Source organism: Ovis aries, chromosome 21 (genome assembly GCF_016772045.2).
Source record: "Ovis aries strain OAR_USU_Benz2616 breed Rambouillet chromosome 21, ARS-UI_Ramb_v3.0, whole genome shotgun sequence".
Classification (NCBI taxonomy): Eukaryota; Metazoa; Chordata; class Mammalia; order Artiodactyla; family Bovidae; genus Ovis; species Ovis aries.
Genome location: NC_056074.1, coordinates 21,847,905 through 21,868,792, shown reverse-complemented (window position 1 = coordinate 21,868,792; position 20,888 = coordinate 21,847,905). Strand labels below are relative to the sequence as shown.

The 20,888-nt window shown below is 45.8% G+C and overlaps 1 protein-coding gene across 1 annotated transcript in view; it reads left to right on the top strand.

Moving 5' to 3' along the window:
* Positions 1 to 13,877, top strand: part of SLC6A5 (solute carrier family 6 member 5) — a 58,244-nt gene extending 44,367 nt beyond the window's left edge. Inside the window, exons 13-15 of the mRNA XM_042237862.2 lie at positions 2,140 to 2,240; positions 6,637 to 6,804; positions 9,265 to 13,877. Of these exons, the coding sequence (XP_042093796.2) occupies positions 2,140 to 2,240; positions 6,637 to 6,804; positions 9,265 to 9,420 (425 nt within the window). The 3' untranslated portion in view covers positions 9,421 to 13,877. The remainder of the gene's footprint in view (positions 1 to 2,139; positions 2,241 to 6,636; positions 6,805 to 9,264) is intronic.
* The last annotated feature ends 7,011 nt before the right edge of the window (positions 13,878 to 20,888 follow it).

The following is a 20,888-nucleotide window of genomic DNA, read 5'->3' as shown; positions in this document are numbered from 1 at the left end:
ACTGGTGCCCTTGGGCAGCATCTGCCAGGCCACACTGGCAGATCAGGCCGATCCATCACGGGACCTGGAGTGGAGCCCGTAGGAGCAGGCGTCCAAAGCCCTCACGGGAAGGGAGGAAGCTGACTTTCCAGGGCTTGTGCTAACTCTGGAGCCCAAGTCATCTCGCTCAGTTCCGGGCTGCTCCTGGGCATCGAACTGCCTCCTGCTGAAACTGGGCACCCACCATCCACCCCCTCCCACAGTCTGGACCCAGCTCTCGATCCCCTCTGGGGGAACCTGAGCACTTCTCCTCCCACCCCTGCCTCCCGTAGGAGGCTGGCTCTGTGCGTCTTCCTCAGTCTAACCTTGAACCCTGTCACATCAGTTTTCCTAGGCGAGCTGCACACCACCATCTCCTTGGAGAATGGTTTCATGGAGAGGAAGGGTCTGGTAACAGGATTGATACTGAAAACAGAAGATTTTAGAGTCTTTTCTGTTGTGAAGAACTGAGTCCCACTTTCAGGATTTCACATGGGTTTCTGAGGTCCTCATTGTCTTTTTTTTTTTTTTTTTAATTGGAGGATAATTGCTGTACAATGTTGTATTGGTTTCTGCCATACAGCAACGTGAACCAGCCAGGGGAATACATGTGTCCCCGCCGTCCCGCCCCCTTCCCCCTCCCGCCCCCTTCCCCCTCCCGCCCCCTTCCCCCTCCCGCCCCCTTCCCCCTCCCGCCCCTCCAGGCTCTCACAGGGCGCCAGGCTGAGCTCGCTGGTCACGCAGTGAATCCCCCACTGTTTCACACGTGGTGATGCGAGAGCTTCACTGCTGCGCTCGCCATTCGTCCCACCCCCTCTTCCCACAAGTCTGTTCTCTACGTCTGCATCTCTATTGCTGCCCTGCAGATAAGGTCATCTGAGGTCCTCATCTTTAACTTTCATCTCTTTTTTCGTTCTAACCTTCCCTTACATCCAGAGGGTCTAGTGTCCAGAGGCCAGTCATTGAAGGAGCTTGATGATGGGAAACGAGACACAGGCAAACCCAAAGATGGTCAGAGAGCTGCTTCGAGTGTGCAGTTCTTGCCTGCAGTGGCCCCTTATTTGGGGCTACCAGTCGGAACTGCCGACTATGAAGGGGCTCAAATTCAGGGCCCTTTCACGTCTCTTCAGCATGGCAACCCTCCAGTTCTGAGACAGCCTCACTTCTGGTGAGCTCAGGAAACAATACAAGAAACTGCTTCCTCCTCAAAAATTCTCTGTGGCTTTTCTTTTCAAAGAGTGGATGCTGGGTATCTGGGACCCTGAGAAAAACCCTCGTCTGCTTTTTGCTTTACATAGTTACGTTGATCAGTGACCAAGAAGACCACAATCCTTTGAGTTTCAATAAAGTGGGTGATAGCCACGTGGAAGTCACATTGGTTGTTGCTTGCCCTTATCATCTTCCATGGAGCAGAGATAAATTGACTCATGGAAGAGTATCCTTGGGAGTGACTGGAAGTCCCTCAGTTGTGTCTGACTCTTTGTGACCCCATGGACTATACAGTCCATGGAATTTTCCAGGCCAGAATACTGGAGTGGGTAGCCATTCCGTTCTACAGGGGATCTTCCTAACCCAGGAATTGAACCCAGGTCTCCTGCATTGTGGGCACATTCTTTACCAGCTGAGCCACCAGGGAAGCCCATCCTCGGGAGGGTGGGGGATAAAAAGCAACATACGGTGAGTCTCCCTTGAAATCCCAAGGCTTTCATAATACACTCTGCTTATTGATCATGATTGTAATTGGGTTTGCCAGAGTTGGTTGCTGAACCCATGAACCCACCCGTGAAAACAGCCACACAGGTGACTGTGTCAGACTGGCAGCATGGAGATGCCTGGGTTAGGCTGGGATGGAGCTGTCTAGCTGGCACCGTGGGATGACATCTCACGTTGAACTTCACTGCAGAGAGTGTTTGCTATCTATTTAAACAGTCCATTTGCCTTCATCTTCCCAGCAGTGAGTCACCTGTCTGATGGTTTCCTACATAATAGGGGTCATATTGGCAGCAAGAGGGGGCCATCCCAGCCAATGGCACGTGAGTGAGGGGCGCTCCTGCTGTCCCTTGCCCCATCTCACCCCCTGCCACCACACCTCATGTTCCATCTCCGTTTGTCTCTTTGCAGGCTTGCAAAGGTTCTGTGAAGATATCGAGATGATGATTGGATTCCAGCCAAACATTTTCTGGAAAGTCTGCTGGGCCTTTGTGACTCCGACCATTTTAACTGTAAGGATTGCATGGTTTATCATGCCAGCAGCACCTTGCATGCATATGCGATGCTTTATGTTGAACAAGACGTGTGCCTACATACAGATGAGCCTGGGGAGCTGGTAGGATGGATATCATTCCTGTCTTTCAGCTGAGGAAACTGAAACTCAAAGAGGTGAAGCACCCTGCCCAAAAGCTCAAGGCTGATGGAGGGGTGGAGGGCAGAGCTAGGACTCAGGCTTGGCTTGGAGCATCTCTCAGGAGCATTTCCCATTATATCAGTCTGCCTCGTGTGATCACAGTTCCCACATGCTAACTATGGTCCACCCTTTGTGCACAGTGCTTTTTATGTACCATCTCGTCTCTCCCCTACAGGAGTTCTGTGGGGTTAGTATTATAATTATCTCCATTTTACAGAGGAGGAAGCTGTTACCCAGAGCTTATGCGACTTGCCTAGGATTGCAGAATTATTAATAGTAACAACAGCCTGGGTTTCAACCCAAGCAGTCTGTCTCTAGAACTTTTAAACACTGCTCAACACAGCACTATGCAACTAATACGTATAGCAGAAGTTAGACTTTTATTGTTCATCTTTATTGCTTTTTGAGGACTATCTTACCATCCTCAAGTGTGATGATGACATTTAAGATCATCTGACATTCATCTTCTTAAAGATCAGAGCCCTTCCTGTACCAGTAAATCTGCGTAGGGACTCACATGTACGTCCTGTCACCTGCTCCTTTATTGCGGCTTAGCTTCTGGCTTTGCCTCCATCCACCCTCTAAGCACAGTAATTGTCAAGAGACCTTGTCTTTCTTCCTCCCTGGCTTGTGGTCAAAGGCTGCAGGAAGCTGGCTGTAGTTCCTGCTAAACCCAGCAGGGGGCACTAGAAACCAGATTAAGACCCTTGTTTCGCTGCATCATAACAGCTTCTTTAAAGGAACATGACTAAAATAGTAAAGAAAACAGATATTTTCCTTAAAACAAAACCAAAAATCCAAAAACAACCCCAAAACTGTCACAAAGTGTGTTTTAATCAAAACAGCTCAATTTCTTTCAGAAAAAGAAGTTTAGACAGAGAACACATTCAGTATTTCCTCCCTCGGCATTGACAGGAGACATTATATAGAAGCCACATCTGTGTGCACGTCTGTGTCTGTATCTGATATCACCTACCAGAGGCTGCAGTTTATCTGAAAAGTCCCACCAGACCGGGGACATGAGAGTTAAAAGGATTGAGATATATTTTTCAGTTTCTTGAATTCAGGACCGATGGGTTTAGCCAGCTACTGAGAGGAAAACAGGAGACGCCCCCGCCCTCGACCCCGTCTGCCTCTGCTGTTTTTATCTCTGCTGAGCTTCGCCAGATCCTCATGTTACTGCTACACACGGTTTATTCTTGGGTGAAATCAAAGTTAGAATCTGTCCCAGATTCTTTCGACCTTTGCCTCCTGTCTTAGAACAGATTAAGCTTCAAAGAATCTTACTCTGTTCTGCAGAAACATATCACACAGTGATAATCAACACGATGACGTGGGGCTCTAGCATCCGGCAGCCTCTTTAGGAACATTGTCTTTTAGGCTCCCGACCACCCTGCTTGCTAGGTGATTCTTTCCTCACTTTACAGAGGCCTGTGCTGAGGCTTGGAGAGGCTGAGGAGCTTGCCTGAGGCCGCAGAGCTTGCAGGGGGCAGAATAAGAATCGAATCCAAGGCTATCTAGGCTTTAAGATAATACCTGTCTAACACACTTCTTGGAGAAGGCAAGGGCACCCCACTCCAGTACTCTTGCCTGGAAAATCCCATGGATGGAGGAGCCTGGTAGGCTGCAGTCCATTGGATCGCTAAGAGTCGGACACAACTATGAGAGTTCACTTTCACTTTTCACTTTCCTGCATTGGAGAAGGAAATGGCAACCCACTCCAGTGTTCTTGCCTGGAGAATCCCAGGGACGGGGGAGCCTGGTGGGCTGCCATCTATGGGGTCGCACAGAGTTGGACACGACTGAAGCAACTTAGCAGTAGCAGCAACACACGTCTAATATATTTCTGAAAGCCTGGTTGCTTTCATCTCCAAGTGGAGTTTGGCCAATTCTGGATTACAATCATCCCAGTCTTCTTTGAGAGCAGAATTTCAGAGAAAAGGGATAATGGGGACTGGCTATGTGTTTTGAGAAAGTGCCTCAACTGTGCTGTGCTTTACTCAGTTTCCGTTATAAAACTCTCCACAGAAACTTGTGGCGAGGTCCCAGAAGATATTTTCCGCCAAATCCTCCTTCTGTGTTTAGGAGCTAGAGACAAGACGAAGGGGTCAGTTCCATCATCAGCATCACCTTCTGTTGCCATCAGCTGAATGTCAGGTGGACCTGGCTCCATGGCCAAATTATCCTTTCTCATGGCCAGGTTCATCTGAGAGCAGGGTTTTATCAAAGCTGATTTGGCAGGGTGAAATTGATGGCAAGAACAAGTTTACACAGATAAATTTGATATGATACCTGTGTAACAGGAAATGGTATCAGAGGACCAAGCCTAACCCTTCCTCTTTGGCCATTTGCCCTTCTGTAACACGGTTATCTTGCAGGAGACTAGACTGAGCTGAGATTATGGGTTTCAATGACTTCAAAACCCCTGAAATAAAATTGATCATTTTTATATGTGCCTTCATGAATTTATAGAGCTATAAATATTCTGCATGCAATTATTGTATACATAGGCAGATCATGTTACTGACTTATGCACACATAAGCAGATGTATTGCTCTTTATATAGTAAATGAAATGGAGCAACTTACCATAATTACATTAAGCCCTGTTTCCAATAGACTTGTTAATAAAGCTTATAACTCTAGGGGCAAGTGTTCTAAAGGGGGTCTAGAGTAGATATATCTCTTATAGGAGCAGTATTTTCAGCCATTGTCTTCAGGCTCTTGCTGCTTTGAATCCATATATTGAATTACTGTTGCATTGGAATAATCACTTGCCCCGACAGCCCGGGCTTTGCAGCAATCATAAAGATGCCTTACATTTGTATAATGCTTCCCACTTTTCCAGAACACTTCCATGTATTATCTTTCCTGACATAATTCCCCCCAATCATTTTCAGGCAATTCTTTTACTGCTTAAGATAGAACAAGACAGGTGAGGAGGAGGGAGGAAGTAGGCGGGTGCATTGTTCTAGGCAGAGGCTGCCTTGGGTGGGTTGGACACAGGGGAGAACTCCATTTCCTCCGGCCCCCAACACAGCCATTAGGACCCCTCTTCCGTCTTTCCTGGTGCCTTGTTTGTTTTCCCAACATATCTGTTCCTTTGTTCCTTTGCAGCTGCTCTAACCAACTTTTCAGAGGTTTCTCATCACTGCTGTCTGCCAAAATGTGTGGTGAGGGGGCATCAAGTGCTGAAAATGCATCATGACCTCTCCTAAAAGTGAAGGGGGCGGTGCCTCCCTGGTGGTCCAGTGGCTAAGCCTCCATGCTCCCAGTGAAGGGGGCCGGGGTTTGATCCCTGGTCTGGGAACTAGATCCCATATGCTGCAACTCAGCGTTCACTTGCTGCAACTGAAGATCTCACGAGACGCAGCTAGGACCCAGCTCAGCCCAAGAAACAGACATTTTTTGAAAAAACCAACAACAAGAAAGGGAGAGGGGGCCCCTGAGTAAATAGCAGACTGTTGTTTCCAGAACACCCCTGGGGTGTCTACCCGGTGTAAAACGGATCTGTTTTATAGCAGAGAAGTCTGAGACTTACGGGTCCCTCAGCTAGTTAGTGGTAGAGCTGAGATTAGCCTGTCCCCAGCTCGCCATTTTGTGGCAAGGCCATCCACCTTGTGTCATTTGAGGGGGGCTGGGCCGCCCCTCTCTTTGTCCCAGCGCTGATTATAGAACCAAACTTCCTGCTCGGCGGCTGCTCGGGGACCACTTGGCCAGCTTTAGAGGCAGCTCCTGGAGATGGTCCTTTCCCTATTCAAGGTGAAAGCAGAGTAGATTCAATTAGCTTTTCACATTAACCTAGTGGGTTTCCCCCTTATAACTCAGGCTTGATTATCAGTTACAGAAAGCAGAGACAGCCCCTTAAAACCACACGCCATCCCCTCTCCCACCTCCACCCCTCAGTCACCCTGGTGTACATCCTTTAAATTCGTCCTCGCAGCCCCTCTGAGTGTATAGACACCCACATGCATCGCTGAATTTTTATGTGATGGCAAGTACAGCTTTAGCACCTCAGTGTGCGTCAGTTCATCTCTGAAGTCCAGTTCTTTCGTTTGGAAAATGTAGTCATAATACTTCCTTTACAGGATCATCCTGGGGGGAAATGAGATAATAGGTATGGAAGCAGGCAGCTCACAGCAGGGGTCTGACACGTGACTGTTGAGGGCATACTCACGTCCCCACCTAACATGTGCGCTTCTTTTTTCTTCCCAGTTTATCCTTTGCTTCAGCTTCTACCAGTGGGAGCCCATGACCTATGGCTCTTACCGCTACCCTAACTGGTCCATGGTGCTTGGATGGCTCATGCTTGCCTGCTCCGTTATCTGGATCCCGATCATGTTTGTGATAAAAATGCACCTGGCTCCTGGCAGATTTATTGAGGTAATTGTATCAGCTCCTACGCCTGCCGTTCCCTCCCAGGGGAGAAGCTCTGAGCGTTCTGTGCTTTTTTTTTTTTTAAAAAAAAGATTTGGTAAACATATTCTAGCGGGAGACTGGGTGATTAAGTGGTTACAGTTGCTATCGTTTCTATTAAACCTGTTTTTATTATGTGTTATTCTTCGAATGGAGGGGCTCTGCCTATCGGCAGGCTGAGCTGTTATTGTGTTCTTCATCAGAGCAGTGACGGCTCCGAAAAATAAGTGGTCAGGGTGTCGCCTCTCTCCACGAGTTCCCGCCTCCTCTCCCTTCACCCAGAGTTTAAATCCCAGCATTTGGTTGTTAACCACACAGCAGATCGCCCCTTTCCTGATGTTTCTCTCTGTCGGAGGCACCTCCCCCTCCAAACACCTATTACCAGTCACATTTAAAATCACTAGGCATAGCTGAGGGTCAGTGTATCACTTAGAATGTAACATGCCCGTAGAATGCAATGAAAGGTCCAGGGCATGGCTGGTATGAGGTGATGCCTGTCTGAGTTAGTCCCTCGCTGAACCCATTTCCCATTCCTCATGCAAAAACTCCCTGCCTCACTCCAGAGAGGATGGACAGCCACTTGCTGAGCCACTGGTGACGTGTGGTCGGGCTTTTGCTATTCCTGAGAAATCAAGTGCTCAGACGTGCTAGGAAGCGATCAGTGCTGCCTTGTCTTGGGGGTCCAGCGGGCTGCTGTTCGGGACCAGGTCAGCGCTACTCAGGGCCTGGCCCAGGGGCCAGCACCACCTGGGGGCCTGAACGTAAAAGTGCGGGTGTCAGTCCCTCGGTCACGTCTGACTCTTTGCGACCCCATGGACTGTATGTAGTCTTCTCTGTCCGTGGAATTCTCCATGCAAGATGACTGGAGTGGGTTGCCATTCCCTTCTTCAGCGAATCTTCCTGTCCCAGGAACTGAACTCAGGTCTCCTATGTTGCAGGCAGATTCTGAGCTACCCCGGAAGCCTGGGAGCTTCCTGGAAATGTAAATAATCAGGCTCCAACTCTGCTCCGCTGAACCAGAATCTTGGGGATGTGGGTCTCTGGTGGCCATAGTTTAACAAGCCCCCAGGTGATTCTGATGCGAATTCAAGCCTGAGAAGCACTGGATGAGAACAAGATGAAGAAACACACGTGGAGATGCAGGTGGTGAGGAACAGCTGCGTGGGGTTTGCTCTCCGTCAGCCAGATGGAGGAAGAGAGCGCCCTGGAACATCTCATGCGGGCTCGGGAGGGGAACAGCAGATGGGGAGAGAGCGCACGAGTGAATGGGCCACATGAATGTGCGCGCAATGAGGAGGCAGCCTTTGTTTTTCTTGGACTAAAGCTGGACGCAGAGTTGGCAGAGGGAGAAGCAGAAGCCTTCTTACTGAAGCAGTGGTCCAGGTTCCATCCTCAGGACATTCTGCCTGTTGTCTCCTTAAGGTGCACTGACACGGTCCCCTCCCTGCCAAGGATGGCTTGCTCTGGCCGCAGGTGGATGCCCACTCCCTGACCCAGTAACCTCTTTCCTTCTGAACAGAAGCTGCGTTAGCCTCTGCTACTCTTGTCTTAGGCTGAAATCCTCTAAACTGATGAGGCGGCAATATAAATTTATTATGGTTAATTTGGGACACAAAGGTTGCAAACTGATGATTAAGGGGGAGATTAAACTAACAGCTATAAGAAGCAGCTTCTTTTTAATAGGTAATAAACACATCATTGTTCCCTCTGATGTAGTCAGAAATCTGCCTTCTTTTTCCTTATTCTAGAAAATGCTCTGGTCAAATTATGTTTTCCCTGAAACGTTCAGTTGAAGGATTAGAGACATTCCCATTGTTTTTAGCTCTTCTGCAAGAACCCACACTTTTGAACCAAGTCAGAAGCGTATACTTTTGTCAACAGATAATTAAAATCTTTGCTCACTCTTGGCATTGTATCTTTGGGGTTGAGGGTTTTTTTTTTTTTCCTGGCCATTTATATACTTTTGGGAAATATGCTAAACAAAATCCAATTATTTTGATGTAACAACTCACTGTTGAGACTAGAACAAAGTAATTGAGTACATGTCCTTTGCAGACTGTGTTTGGCAGTAGAGAGAGCAGCTTGTGGATCCTCTCCATTTGGAGGGAAAAAATGTATAATTAGAATCTGGGCCCTTTATCTTCTATTAATCTTGTGCACAGCAAACCCTGAGCAACTGTAATGTTGCTTGCAGGGTGATATAAATAATTTCAGGTGAACTAAACTAAGTTTCCTCTGTAACCCACTCCTGGCCTCGTTAATGAATGGGGCTGGTCTTCCTAACCGCTTCTCCTGGTTGAGGACCTCTTGGTTCCAGGAGGTATTCTGGCAAATGTGGTCACATGCAGTTTGCGGATGGGTGAGTGGTGTCTGGGGGAAAAGGGTGCTTTGCTTCTGTGACCCTGTGTGTCTTTGGCTTCTTTGCAGAGGCTGAAGTTGGTGTGCTCGCCGCAGCCGGACTGGGGTCCCTTCTTAGCTCAGCACCGTGGGGAGCGTTACAAGAACATGATCGACCCCTTGGGGACCTCTTCGCTGGGACTCAAACTGCCAGTGAAGGATTTGGAACTAGGCACCCAGTGCTAGTCTGATGGCATGGGATGGCCCAGACTTGATTCTCTTTCTCCTCTCTGCCTTTCCCTGATAGCTGTTTGCCCATTTTTCGTCTTCCTTCTCCCCACATCTCGGTTCATACCCGTGCATGAGAGTGATGATTTAGAAAAGTAGGACATAGTGTTGCATGCTGCAGCCAAGAGCTGGACAGAGCTTGGTTTGCCCGTGTCCACGCCGTCAGTTTCCAGTGGGGTTTACCTCACAGGCTCGAATCAACGAGGGGAGCACCTCCCAGTGAAGTCACACGTAGATGTTCATGAGTTGGTCAGGAGAGAAGCATCCTCTGTGATTGTCACCGGTGAGGCCAGTCAGGCTGATGCAGGATAACCAGATGGTTGGTTTGGACTCATCTGAGCCACGTCGTGGTTTCGTTCAGGCACACGAAGTTCAGGGCAGGGTATCTCTGGAGGGTTGGCAGTGGTCAGAAAATGTTTTCAAGTAAGATAAGGCTGGTGGATTCAGACACCCCCACGGTGATGAAGTGCCCATTTCCATTCATGACTGGGACTCTGTTTCCATCATTTGGACCAGCTATCTCAAATACGCCAAGGACTCGCATGCTTTCTCTCTGCAAGCGGAGAACCTCAATTGAAGAGTCGGCTCTATTCCCTCAGTTGATTTTTGTTTAATGACCATAGTTGTGAATTCTTTGGGTCCTTTCCTCTACCTCTGCTTCATGTTATTTGTGCCTGATATCATACATTCATACCAGAGTGCCCTTCTGGTTTCTCCATACGTCGAACACCGTGGTCCAGCGTCAGCATCCCATATATCTTCTCTTCCAAATGTCTTTCTACGAGCTGTAGTTACCTTGTCTCTCAACGTCTGGGAAACTGAGACTTAATCTGGTTCTGTCCATGTGTTACACATATCAGACACAAACTCTCGAAAGACAGTGTCTTAGTTTTTACTCTTCACTTTTTCACTCATAGTCAATGCCCATTGTAGCCATTGAATCAAAGAAGTAGAGAGTTGAAGAGAAAGCAACCATAATACTCACTGCACTTTTTAGGTCACTGTAGGTACAGAAGTTTCTGATACATGCAGGTTAGGTAAGTAGCAAGTGAGCCAATTAGAGCTATTGCTTTTAAGACTACACTTAGCTGATACCATTTGAAGAGTTCCCAGTTCACAGTACTCATAATCACACTCTAATGAGAGCGGATCATATGTCTACAGAGATTGGCAAAGCTGTAACCTCTATTATCTTCTTGCATCCTGAACATGCATATATGAGATTTTTAAAATGTGATAAGTGTTCACGTAGTGTGTACTTGTAATGGTGTTTTCTGTCCTTATAAATATCTTATGAATCACTGTAGAGATGGTGAGTATAGTGTAGTATAGTCTTTTTTTTTTTCCCCCTTCTAGTAATAGTATCTAAACTTAAAATTGTTTCCTTAGGGGAGACCATTGCAATCATTTTCTTGTTTGTCTTCATATTACAGGGTCTCAGGCAAAGTTTTCAGTTCAAATCTTGTATATTGATGTGACATTTTCATCCTTTTCAACAGTAACGAAACCCAACAACAGACCTGAAAGTAATACTTTAAAAAAATAACTTCATTTGTTAAAGAAAAAAAAAAAACCTCAGCTCATCTTACTGAGAGCTCTTTCTTTTCTGGGGCAGATATCATCGTCATTTGCCATGTGGACTTCAGGTTTTGAAGCGTGGTCTGTGAAAACTTTCACAAAAGGAAATGCAGATGGGTTTCAAACTCTAGATTTTTCATCTCTTTTGTTTTCAAGGCGTGTTTGTTCTTCTTCCTCGTGTTCCCTTTTTCTGCTTACTTACCTCCCAAAGCTAGAACTTACTGGAATCCATCACAGAGACTAACCCTACGCTTCCCTTAGAGTTAGCTTTAGGAAGCTGAGCCATGACCTTCCCGCCCCGGTGTTTCCCATAGTGACCTGTCCAGCGTTAGCATTGGTTTCCCCGAGAAAGCCATATTGAAAAGTCCCGAGGGCTCTAGCAGATCCTGCACGGTGGTACCAAAAATTAGCCTCTCCCCTTGGTATCTGACGGGGTGGGAGAGGAAGGGAGGACTAGCTTTGGTTTGGAAAGGATCTGCAGCCTTTCCAGTTTGAACGTTGAAGAAAATCACTGAAATCAATTAGCATCCTCCCGTGGGAACAATGGGTTTGCGTAAGGATGCGTGGTTTCTGGCTTTCCTTTCTTGCCTCTTGGCTAAAATCTGAGTTGGATGCTGGATGCCAACCCAATTTCTGTTAATTGCTGTGATTAAAAAGGGGGTGAGGTAAACTCATGGATGCTGCCAGATTTGTTTCGTACACACCGCAAGTTCAATTCATTGTGAGAATGGGGACAGCCTCATTAACTAGTGCGTTTTGCACTTGGGGGCAGGACATTTGTGTTCATTACAATTTGTCCAGTTAAGACCCAGGGGCTGTTCCCTGAGCAACTGGGTTTGTGTGTGTGTGTGTCTGTCTGTGTTTTTAAAACTTTTTTCTTACAGCATCCAAGTTTCAAGTACAGTGTCCTTAAAGGTGGAAGGTTCTAAGCTTACCTGGGAATGGTTACCTTGTGAGTTTAGTTTTGTCTCTTTCTATAGTCGTGTTTAACTTTCGAGGCTTTCCTTGCCAGAGCAGTGTTCGGTATCTGAGTTGTCTCCACTCATGGCCAGTCTGCTCACGTGGTACCTCCCCTGGACGTGGCTGGGACGCTGAGATGCATATGGCCAGATGGATGTGTCCATGTTATTGAAATGCACAGTCAAGTGGAAGGAAAAAAGTGAATGAATAAAAATGAAATGAACAGCATTGTCATAAAGCGCCACTTGACAGTTCCCCTTCAAATGGAGGCAAAAACTGAGTTGCTGAGGAAAGGCTTGCGTTGGCTCACTGTGCAGAATAGTAGGGTGTTTTCTACATGTGAAATTGTTTCCTAATACCAACAAATGCCAGAAACCCATTCTGAGAAAAAAAAGCCATATGTTAAAAACAGTAACCCTGTAATATCCTTAAAGGAGAAAAATATGTGTATGCCTTCACAATTGGTGTTGTGGCTTCTTATACATTTATTTGTCTTGTGTATTAGTAACTTTTAATCTCTTTAAGGCTGTGTGTTTGTCATGTACAAATGTGTCCAGTCTGGTCTTTTTCTTCTTTCTCTCTAATATTTATTTATTGCATGGAATCTGTGGTCAATGCAAAATCTCGATGACCTCAATGTCTTTGAAATTTCCGATGTGTATTAGGTCAGAAATGGAGTCAACTTGTATTTCAGTGAGCGGCACTTTAAAAGGACATTGAACACAATGACCCGGAAATGGATAAGACTTGGGTTGTCTTTGCTAATGTTGCACTGGAGTTGAGTTTTCCTTTAAGTTCTAATTCTGTTATCTCTATGTGTCTCAGTGCTTCTGATAAACTTGACCTGTCAGCATGGTTTTCCCATGCCTAAAACTAAGATTTTTTCTTTTCTCTTTGTTCCCTTGGCCATTGGTCATCATTCTTTTCGCCAGAGACTTGTACAATAACTATTGCTTCATGTAAGTGTGATGGCAAGATCCTGCTGCTGCTACCTGGCTTTGGGTCTGTGACACATTTCTTCAGGCTGGGTGGTAGGTTCTCTTGCAGAGAAAACAGGCCAAGGCCAGCGAATGAGTGTCGCCTCTGTTTCCTCCTGGGTATTGTGTAGGAAACCTCCAGGCTGGGAGCAAAGGTTTGGATGATCGAATCTTAATGCTGATTTCTCTGCAAAGTGGTCTGAGGATTTGCAAAAGTAAAGCTATCTTTCCTGGATTTTGCTTCAACTATACAGAAAGGCCAAGTGATTTTGAACTGTGGTCTCTGCTTTGGTCACCTCTAAGCAGCCTGCAGCCAAAGAGAAAGTGTTCTAAGATTGGGTATTCATCACCCCTGAAGAGGGAGCGGTGGCTTGATTTGCCTGCCATGGATTAAATACATCTTCAGGTAACCATTTGCCTTATAGGTGTATTTTATTGCTAGGATGATACTTAGTAACTGACTAGGAACTGTTTTGTGTCTCATTTTTTGGGTCTTTTTTTTGCACTTTATATGGACCTATCATGGGATAGGTTTATTCTTTAACTGCGTAATTGGCTATTGTCCTTAATGCAGGCATCTTATGTGGTCCTGTCACCAATGAATAAAGATATGTTCCCTAATCAGGTCCTTATATTTTTTCATTAACTGTACATGAAGAAAATATATTACATTATAAATGATGCACCATATATATATATCTTATAGAGTACATATTATATACTGTGCATTATTCATTTAAGAAGTCATTATTCTTGAGGCCCTACCTCAAATTTTGTATTTATGTGTACAAATGCAATTTATGGTATTATATATTGCCTATTATATACTGATATAAATTAGAATATATCCTAATAATGTATGAGTTGACAAACCCCTAAATAAATGTCAGTGTTTAAAAACCCGATTGCTACAGAACTGTGTCTTTTTCAAACCCACTACCCACATTCTTTCTTAACAAATGGCCTTCAGGTATTCCCAGGATTGATCTGTTTTGTTGGGAGAAACCTGGAACAGAAATGGAAAACTGCCCTCCTGGGAAAATGAGATATTGCACTGCTGCAGAAACAAATATCAATTAAATTGTTATATTCGGAGCCATCAGAATACACTATTGTTTGCTGAATTATTAATCACCCCTCCTGGGGAAGGGAGAGAGAGGGAAGGAGAGAGCATCTGAGTGAATCTGAGCAGAAGGGCTGGGCAAGTTAAATCCTTGGGTATATTTGAATGACCACTTTGTCAGTCTTCAATTCAACTTTATTTCAATTCCACAAACATTTACGTCCTCCGCTGAGTTAGACCCCAGGCTACACTGAATGAAAAATGAAACAGTCCCGGAGCTCATGGAACACAGAGCTAAGTAGAAAGACTACACATATTAAACCAGCCACAAGCAGATCAATACATGGCGTTCCTCTCCTTTAAGAGTGCGGAGCCCCCATGTTCCCCTCCCCCCGGGCAAACAGAGTCCCTGAGCTCTGGGGTCGTGTGTAGAGACTGGCAGCTGTGCATTCCTGTCAGATCCTGTTAACCCAGAAGCTTGACCCTGTCTTCCTCAATGAACCCAAACATGCTCTACCTCCAGCTGCCATTTCGGGCTGGCTATGGGGGTAAGCCATACCACTCTTACTGGGAAAAGAGATACTCTCGGAAGCTGATGCTGCAAACTGCAAGCCACGAGCATCAGGGTCCATCCTGTGGTAATGAGACTGCCACACAGCCGCTCAGGCTTGTCTATTTGCTGCTCTTCAGCACGCAGACCGAGCAGCAAAGAACAAACTCAATGAAGACCTCATCCTGAAAGAAGATCTCTCCATGGCATCAGAATTTGGCTCCGGCTCATCATCCTTGGTTTCCTTCCCGAGATCCCTGTGCTCCGCTGTGTTTTAATTTTGGGGGGAAATTCTCAAGCCTCTATAAAAGCAGTGAGTGTAGAATATTGTCTCTCATGTCCACATCACTCAGTTCCAACCATTAACCGACTCATGTCCCATTTCTTTCTTATGTATCCCTCTCCCCACTCTGAATTGAAACTTTCTGTGGAGTGTTTCGAAGTAGAGCTTAGACACCATGAACTTTCACTTGGGAAGGCTCCATTGTGTTTATATGCCCCAGTGTTATTTATTTGCTAAAAAACCCTGACTGCGCTGGGTGTGCGTTGTGGCAGTCAGCCTCTCTCTAGTTGCAGTGTGTGTGCTTCTCTGGCTGTGGCACGCAGGCTTAGTTGGCATGAGGCATGTGGGATCTTAGTTCCCCAACCAAGGGTCAAACCTGCATCTCCTGCATTGCAAGGCAGATTCTTAAACACTGGGCTGCTGGGAAAGTCCCTAATTTTTATTGGAGTAGAGTTGATTTACAATACTGTGTTAGTTTCATGTTTACAGAAAAATGATTCAGTTGTGTGTGTGTGTATATATATTCTTTTTCAGATTATTTTCCTTTATTATTGTTGTTCAGTCATTAAATCGTGTCTGACTCTTTGTGACCCCATGAACTGCAGCACACCAGGCTTCCCCAGTCCTTCACCATCTCCCTGAGGTTGCTCAAGCTCATGTCCACGGAGTCAGTGATGCCATCCAACCATCTCACCCTCTGTCACCCCCTTCTCCTCTTGCCCTCAATTTCTCCCAGCATCCGGGACTTTTCCAATGAGTTGGCACTTCACATCAGTTGGCCAGAGTATTGGAACTTCAGCATCAGTCCTTCCAATGAATATTCAGGGTCGGTTTCCTTTAGGATTGACTGGTTTGATCTCCTTGCAGTCCAAGGGACACTCTCAAGAGTCTTATCCAGCATCACAATTTGAAAGAATCAATTCTTTGGCACTCAGCCTTCTTAATTGTCCAACTCTCACATCAGTACATGACTACTGGAAAAAGCATAGCCTTGACTAAACAGACCTTTGTTGGCAAAGTGATTTGATGTCTCTACTTTTTAATGTGCCATCTAGGTTTGTCATAGCTTTTCTTCCACAGAGCAAGGGTCCTTTAATTTCATGGCTGCAGTCACTGTCTGCAGTGATTTTGGAGCCCAAGAAAATAAAATCTGTCACTGTTTCCACTTTTCCCATATCTATTTGCCATGAAAACTCAACATTCAGAAAACGAAGATTATGGCATCCGGTCCCATCACTTCATGGGAAATAGATGGTGAAACAGTAGAAACAGTGTCAGACTTTATTTTTTTGGGCTCCAAAATCACTGCAGATGGTGACTGCAGCCATGAAATTAAAAGACGCTTACTCCTTGGAAGAAAAGTTATGACCAACCTAGATAGTATATTCAAAAGCAGAGACATTACTTTGCCGACTAAGGTCCATCTAGTCAAGGCTATGGTTTTCCTGTGGTCATGTATGGATATGAGAGTTGGACTGTGAAGAAGGCTGAGCGCTGAAGAATTGATGCTTTTGAACTGTGGTATTGGAGAAGACTCTTGAGAGTCCCTTGGACTGCAAGGAGATCAAACCAGTCCATTGTGAAGGAGATCAGCCCTGGGATTTCTTTGGAAGGAATGATGCTGAAGCTGAAACTCCAGTACTTTGGCCACCTCATGTGAAGAGTTGACTCATTGGAAAAGACTCTGATGCTGGGAGGGATTGGAGGCATGAGGAGAAGGGGACGACCAAGGATGAGATGGCTGGGTGGCATCACCGACTCAATGGACGTGAGTCTGAGTGAACTCCAGGAGTTGGTGATGGACAGGGAGGCCTGGTGTGCTGCGATTCATGGGGTCGCAGAGTCAGACATGACTGAACGACTGAACTGAACTGAACTGAACTGAACTGATGGGGCTGGATCCCATGATCTTGGTTTTTGAATACTGAGCTTTAATCTAGCTTTTTCATTCTCTCTTTCATCCTTATCAAGAGGCTCTTTATTCCTCTCTGCTTTCTACCATTAGAGTGGTATCATCTGCATATCTGAGGTTATTGATATTTCTCCCAGCAATCCTGATTCCAGCTTGTGAGTCATCCAGCCTGGCATTTCACATGATGTACTCTACTCATAAGTTAAATAAGCAGAGTGATAATAAGCAGCCTTGTTGTACTCTTTTCCCAATTTTGAACCAGTCCATTGATCTATGTTCAGTTCTAATTGTTGCTTCTCATCCTGCATACAAGTTTCTCAGAAAACAGGTAAGGTGGTCTGGTCTTCCCATCTCTTTCAGAATTTTCACTGCTGCTGCTGGCTGCCCTGGGGTCAATCTCCTGCCCACCTGGCCTGCCACTGGCAGAGCTCTGGCCCCTGTCTTTCCTGCCCTGTGGCTCCTCAAAGTTATTGTCCAGGCCTGGTGAGCCCGGCCACCTTGACAACCTCAACAAGCATTTTCCATTATAGTTTATTACAAAATAATTGAGCATAGTTCCCTGTGCTATATAATGGGTCCCTGTTGGTTATCTGTTTTATATATGGTAGTGTGTATATAACTTTAAATAGTCTTTCCCTAAGTGACATGACTGAGTGACTGAACTGAACTGAACTGAACTGAACTGAAGTGGGGATGATGATGAAATGTGGGAGGCTTAGCGCTCATGTATCTGCAGCAGGTTGATCTTCTCTGGGCTGTTAACAAGGGTACAAGGATCTGTTCGAAATGAGCTAATGGCGTTTACTCCGATACCTCCCCTGCCTCCCCTTGCTTCCTGCATCCAATCTTTCATCTTGTTTTCATCTGTTTGGCAATGATTCTCCCCTGACTTTGTGGCTGTTTTCCTGCTGACCTCACTCCTGCCTCTTTGATTGCTCTCTGCTTTTGTTCCTGTCTCCTTCCTTCGTCTCCCCAGACGTGTCTCCTGGAACTAGAGATTCAGAATCTCACGGCTGTGTGGAGGTCCAAGGTCATTTATTCCAGCATCTCTGATGTATAGATTCTTCTCTGATAGTCCATTTTGTGGGAACTGTGTTTTCAAGATGATACATGTAGGGTGGGTAGTCACTGTCTGAAACAAGTTCACCATAGGAGTCTTACAATAGAAAACACCTCCAGGGCCTTTAAAATAGCTCAACTTGACAAAAACTGGATTTACATAACCTACTGCATTAAACTGAGACTGTGTGTGGTTTGGGTCCCTCTTTTCTTGCCTTTAGTGCGATCTGTAATTCTATGAGAATTTTCATATCGTAAGTGATTTAACCCGACCCCGTTCCTCTTTCCAGGAAGCTTCTCCAGATGCCTTAGGATGAGGAGAAAATAATATCTGGAATATAATATGGGTTGCATTGAAACAGAATCACACTTTGAGGATCTATTGGTCCCTTCACTCATGTATTCATTTTTTACACTCTACTCAATGTCTTAATAATGTTAAGACATTGATATCTTTCCAGTACGTAATAGTTTGTGACACATAGTAGATACTCAATAAATGCATTTTTAATCAAGTGAGCAAATATTGAGTGTTGGTTCTCTACGAGGAACAGAGCTCAGTGTTAACGTGCAAGAAAAATGCGTTAAGAGTTGGGTTGTGCCTCCAGGTTACTCAGTGTGATTGCTGTAATACACAGTGGGAAGAACCACAGGGTACAGGACAAGAACACACCGAGGGGATGTGGAGGAAGAAATGCCTTCTGTCTGAGCGGATTAGGCAGGATTTCAGGAAACAGGGACACGGGGAGAGTTTTGACCATGAGAAAAATATCAGCGTAACCAAAAGCGGGGTCTGGCTGCTTGCCACTCAGATGCCAATAAAGAGGCCAGCTTGATGGAAAGGAAAGTTTGCTTTATTCTGGATGCTGGCAACTGGTTGGGGGGTGGATACCTGTCCAAAGGCCTGCTCCTCTCCAGTGACAATCCATGGGCTAGAGCTTTTATAGGCTGAGGAAGGGAACTACATGCAGAAATAGCACAGTCACTCTTGACAGTTATCTTGAAATTGGTCGTTAGTGTTCTGACCAGCATCCTCTTGATTGTATAATTCATCTTCAGTTCCAGGGTCAATTTGTTCCCATATCCTTGAGACCAGTTCTTGGAACTGTGGCAGCTTATGTCATGGTTACAGTTTGGTTATCGTGTAGTTAACTTCTCCACCTGGTGGGGGTTTCAGTATCTATAAGACAGCTCACAGGAGATAGCTCAGAATATTATCTATAGCCCTTGAGAGGGAACTAAAGGTCTTGATTTTGCTTAATGGTTAAACTATTATTATTTGGCCTCCTTTGACTGTTTACCTTTGTTTCTGCATCTTCTCACTTCTCTGATTAAACTTGTTCTTTAGCTAAAGTTTCTCCGCAGGCAAAAGGCAGGCAGAGGATATGGTGGGACAAGAGGCAGAGGGTCCTGCTCTGTTTTGTTAGGATGAGCTTTGGAGGTAGACAAGACCAAGTGAGTGATGGTACGGGGACAAGACAGATCATGTCAAGAAAAATGGGGGGTAGGATGGAAAGTGTCAGACACGCCTGTGGGAAGTGAGAACTAAGGCTGGAAAAGGGGTTTAGGACTTGACAGTCAGGTGCTTTCAATGGCAACATGCAGAGTTCAGAAGCTACCAAGGAAGGTTATTGATCATGGAGAGAGATTTCCTGGCAAAGGCAGCTATGAGGCCAGAGACCAAGTGCTGTCCTGGGTTCGCGCGCCAGCTCTATGTCTTCTTATCACAGCCTCGGTTTTCTCAATTTCTGGTGTAACCATCTCACATAATTACGATGCACATTCAGCTGAAATTTGTATGTGAGAATTTAACACCTAAGATAGCTGTTGGATATTGGCTGTTAGAGCTGTGCATTCGGAATATTGGCCTGGTCGCCATGTCAAGGATGGATAGAAGTGGGGAGAGAGGTGGGGCAAGAACACTGGTTTGATTGTGCAAGAAACCAGACTTTTCAAAATGTTAGAAAGAACAGCGAAACACTAGGTCGTAAATCTAGGGATATACCCAACAGTAGCAGGCACTCTCCTTTCTGACCCATGTCACTGGGGCCATCAGGTTTTATATTTAAAAATCTGAGCAATCAGCATGGCGATGACACCAGTCAATAGGGATGGAGGCTGGCACATGGTCCTGGAGACTCTTGCCCTGCCAGATACTGCCGTGTTAGTTTCTGGATCTTGGCAAAGTCTGAGTTCAGAGTGGATGCTGGGACAGGCGGGGCCTTGAGTTGGGACTCGGGTTTCTCAGGGCAGCCTGGATATTCTTCTTCCATTACTTGGTTCCTCTGCTGTCTCCTCTCAGGAAGGGGAGGTTGAGGGACTCTGTGGCTGTTTATGAGAGATGCTCATTTATACCACTTGCCTCCGGACTGTTTGCTGGTGACATGTCCATTCCACGCTGGTGTTGGGGAGAGGTGCACAAGAGAACCCTGGGCATGACCTTCCAAGTTTGTATGAATTTGATCCTTCTTGACTGTGGGTTTTGAGATAAGCCATACCGAAAAAAACCTCCGCTCCAAAGGGGAGAGCACTGCCAAGTGTAGGCTCATGGCAGCCTCAATGTGCTGGCTCCCTTTTCCTGCGTTTTGATGAGTGCTTCTACACACCCTGTGTTTTGGGGTGAGGGTAAAAAGTATGAGGATCTTGTGCTAGACCGGTATTGATATTTTGCAAAGTTGGTACAGTGTATGGGAGTGTGGAGACTGAGCTGCTCTGGTTTCCTGTTCTTAAAGAAGAGCGTTTCTGACTTCAGCAGGCTTGTTGTCACCTGACCAGAACATGACATTCCCTAGTTTTCAGGAATGATAGATAAGATAGACTGCCTATTGGTTCCGCTTTTTTACCTTGCCCCAAATCACACCTGGGCTATGTCTTCATCGCGAGCAGATTGTACTCGTCCTTGACTTTATTAGCGTGTAAGCAGAAGTGATAGTGCGTCCGTTCTGAATCCAGACTTTAGAAGACTTGACCTATTTCCATTCTCTTCATTCTCTTTTTTGTTTGCTTTCTGGAATGTGGAATAAATGGCTGGAGTACCAGTAGCC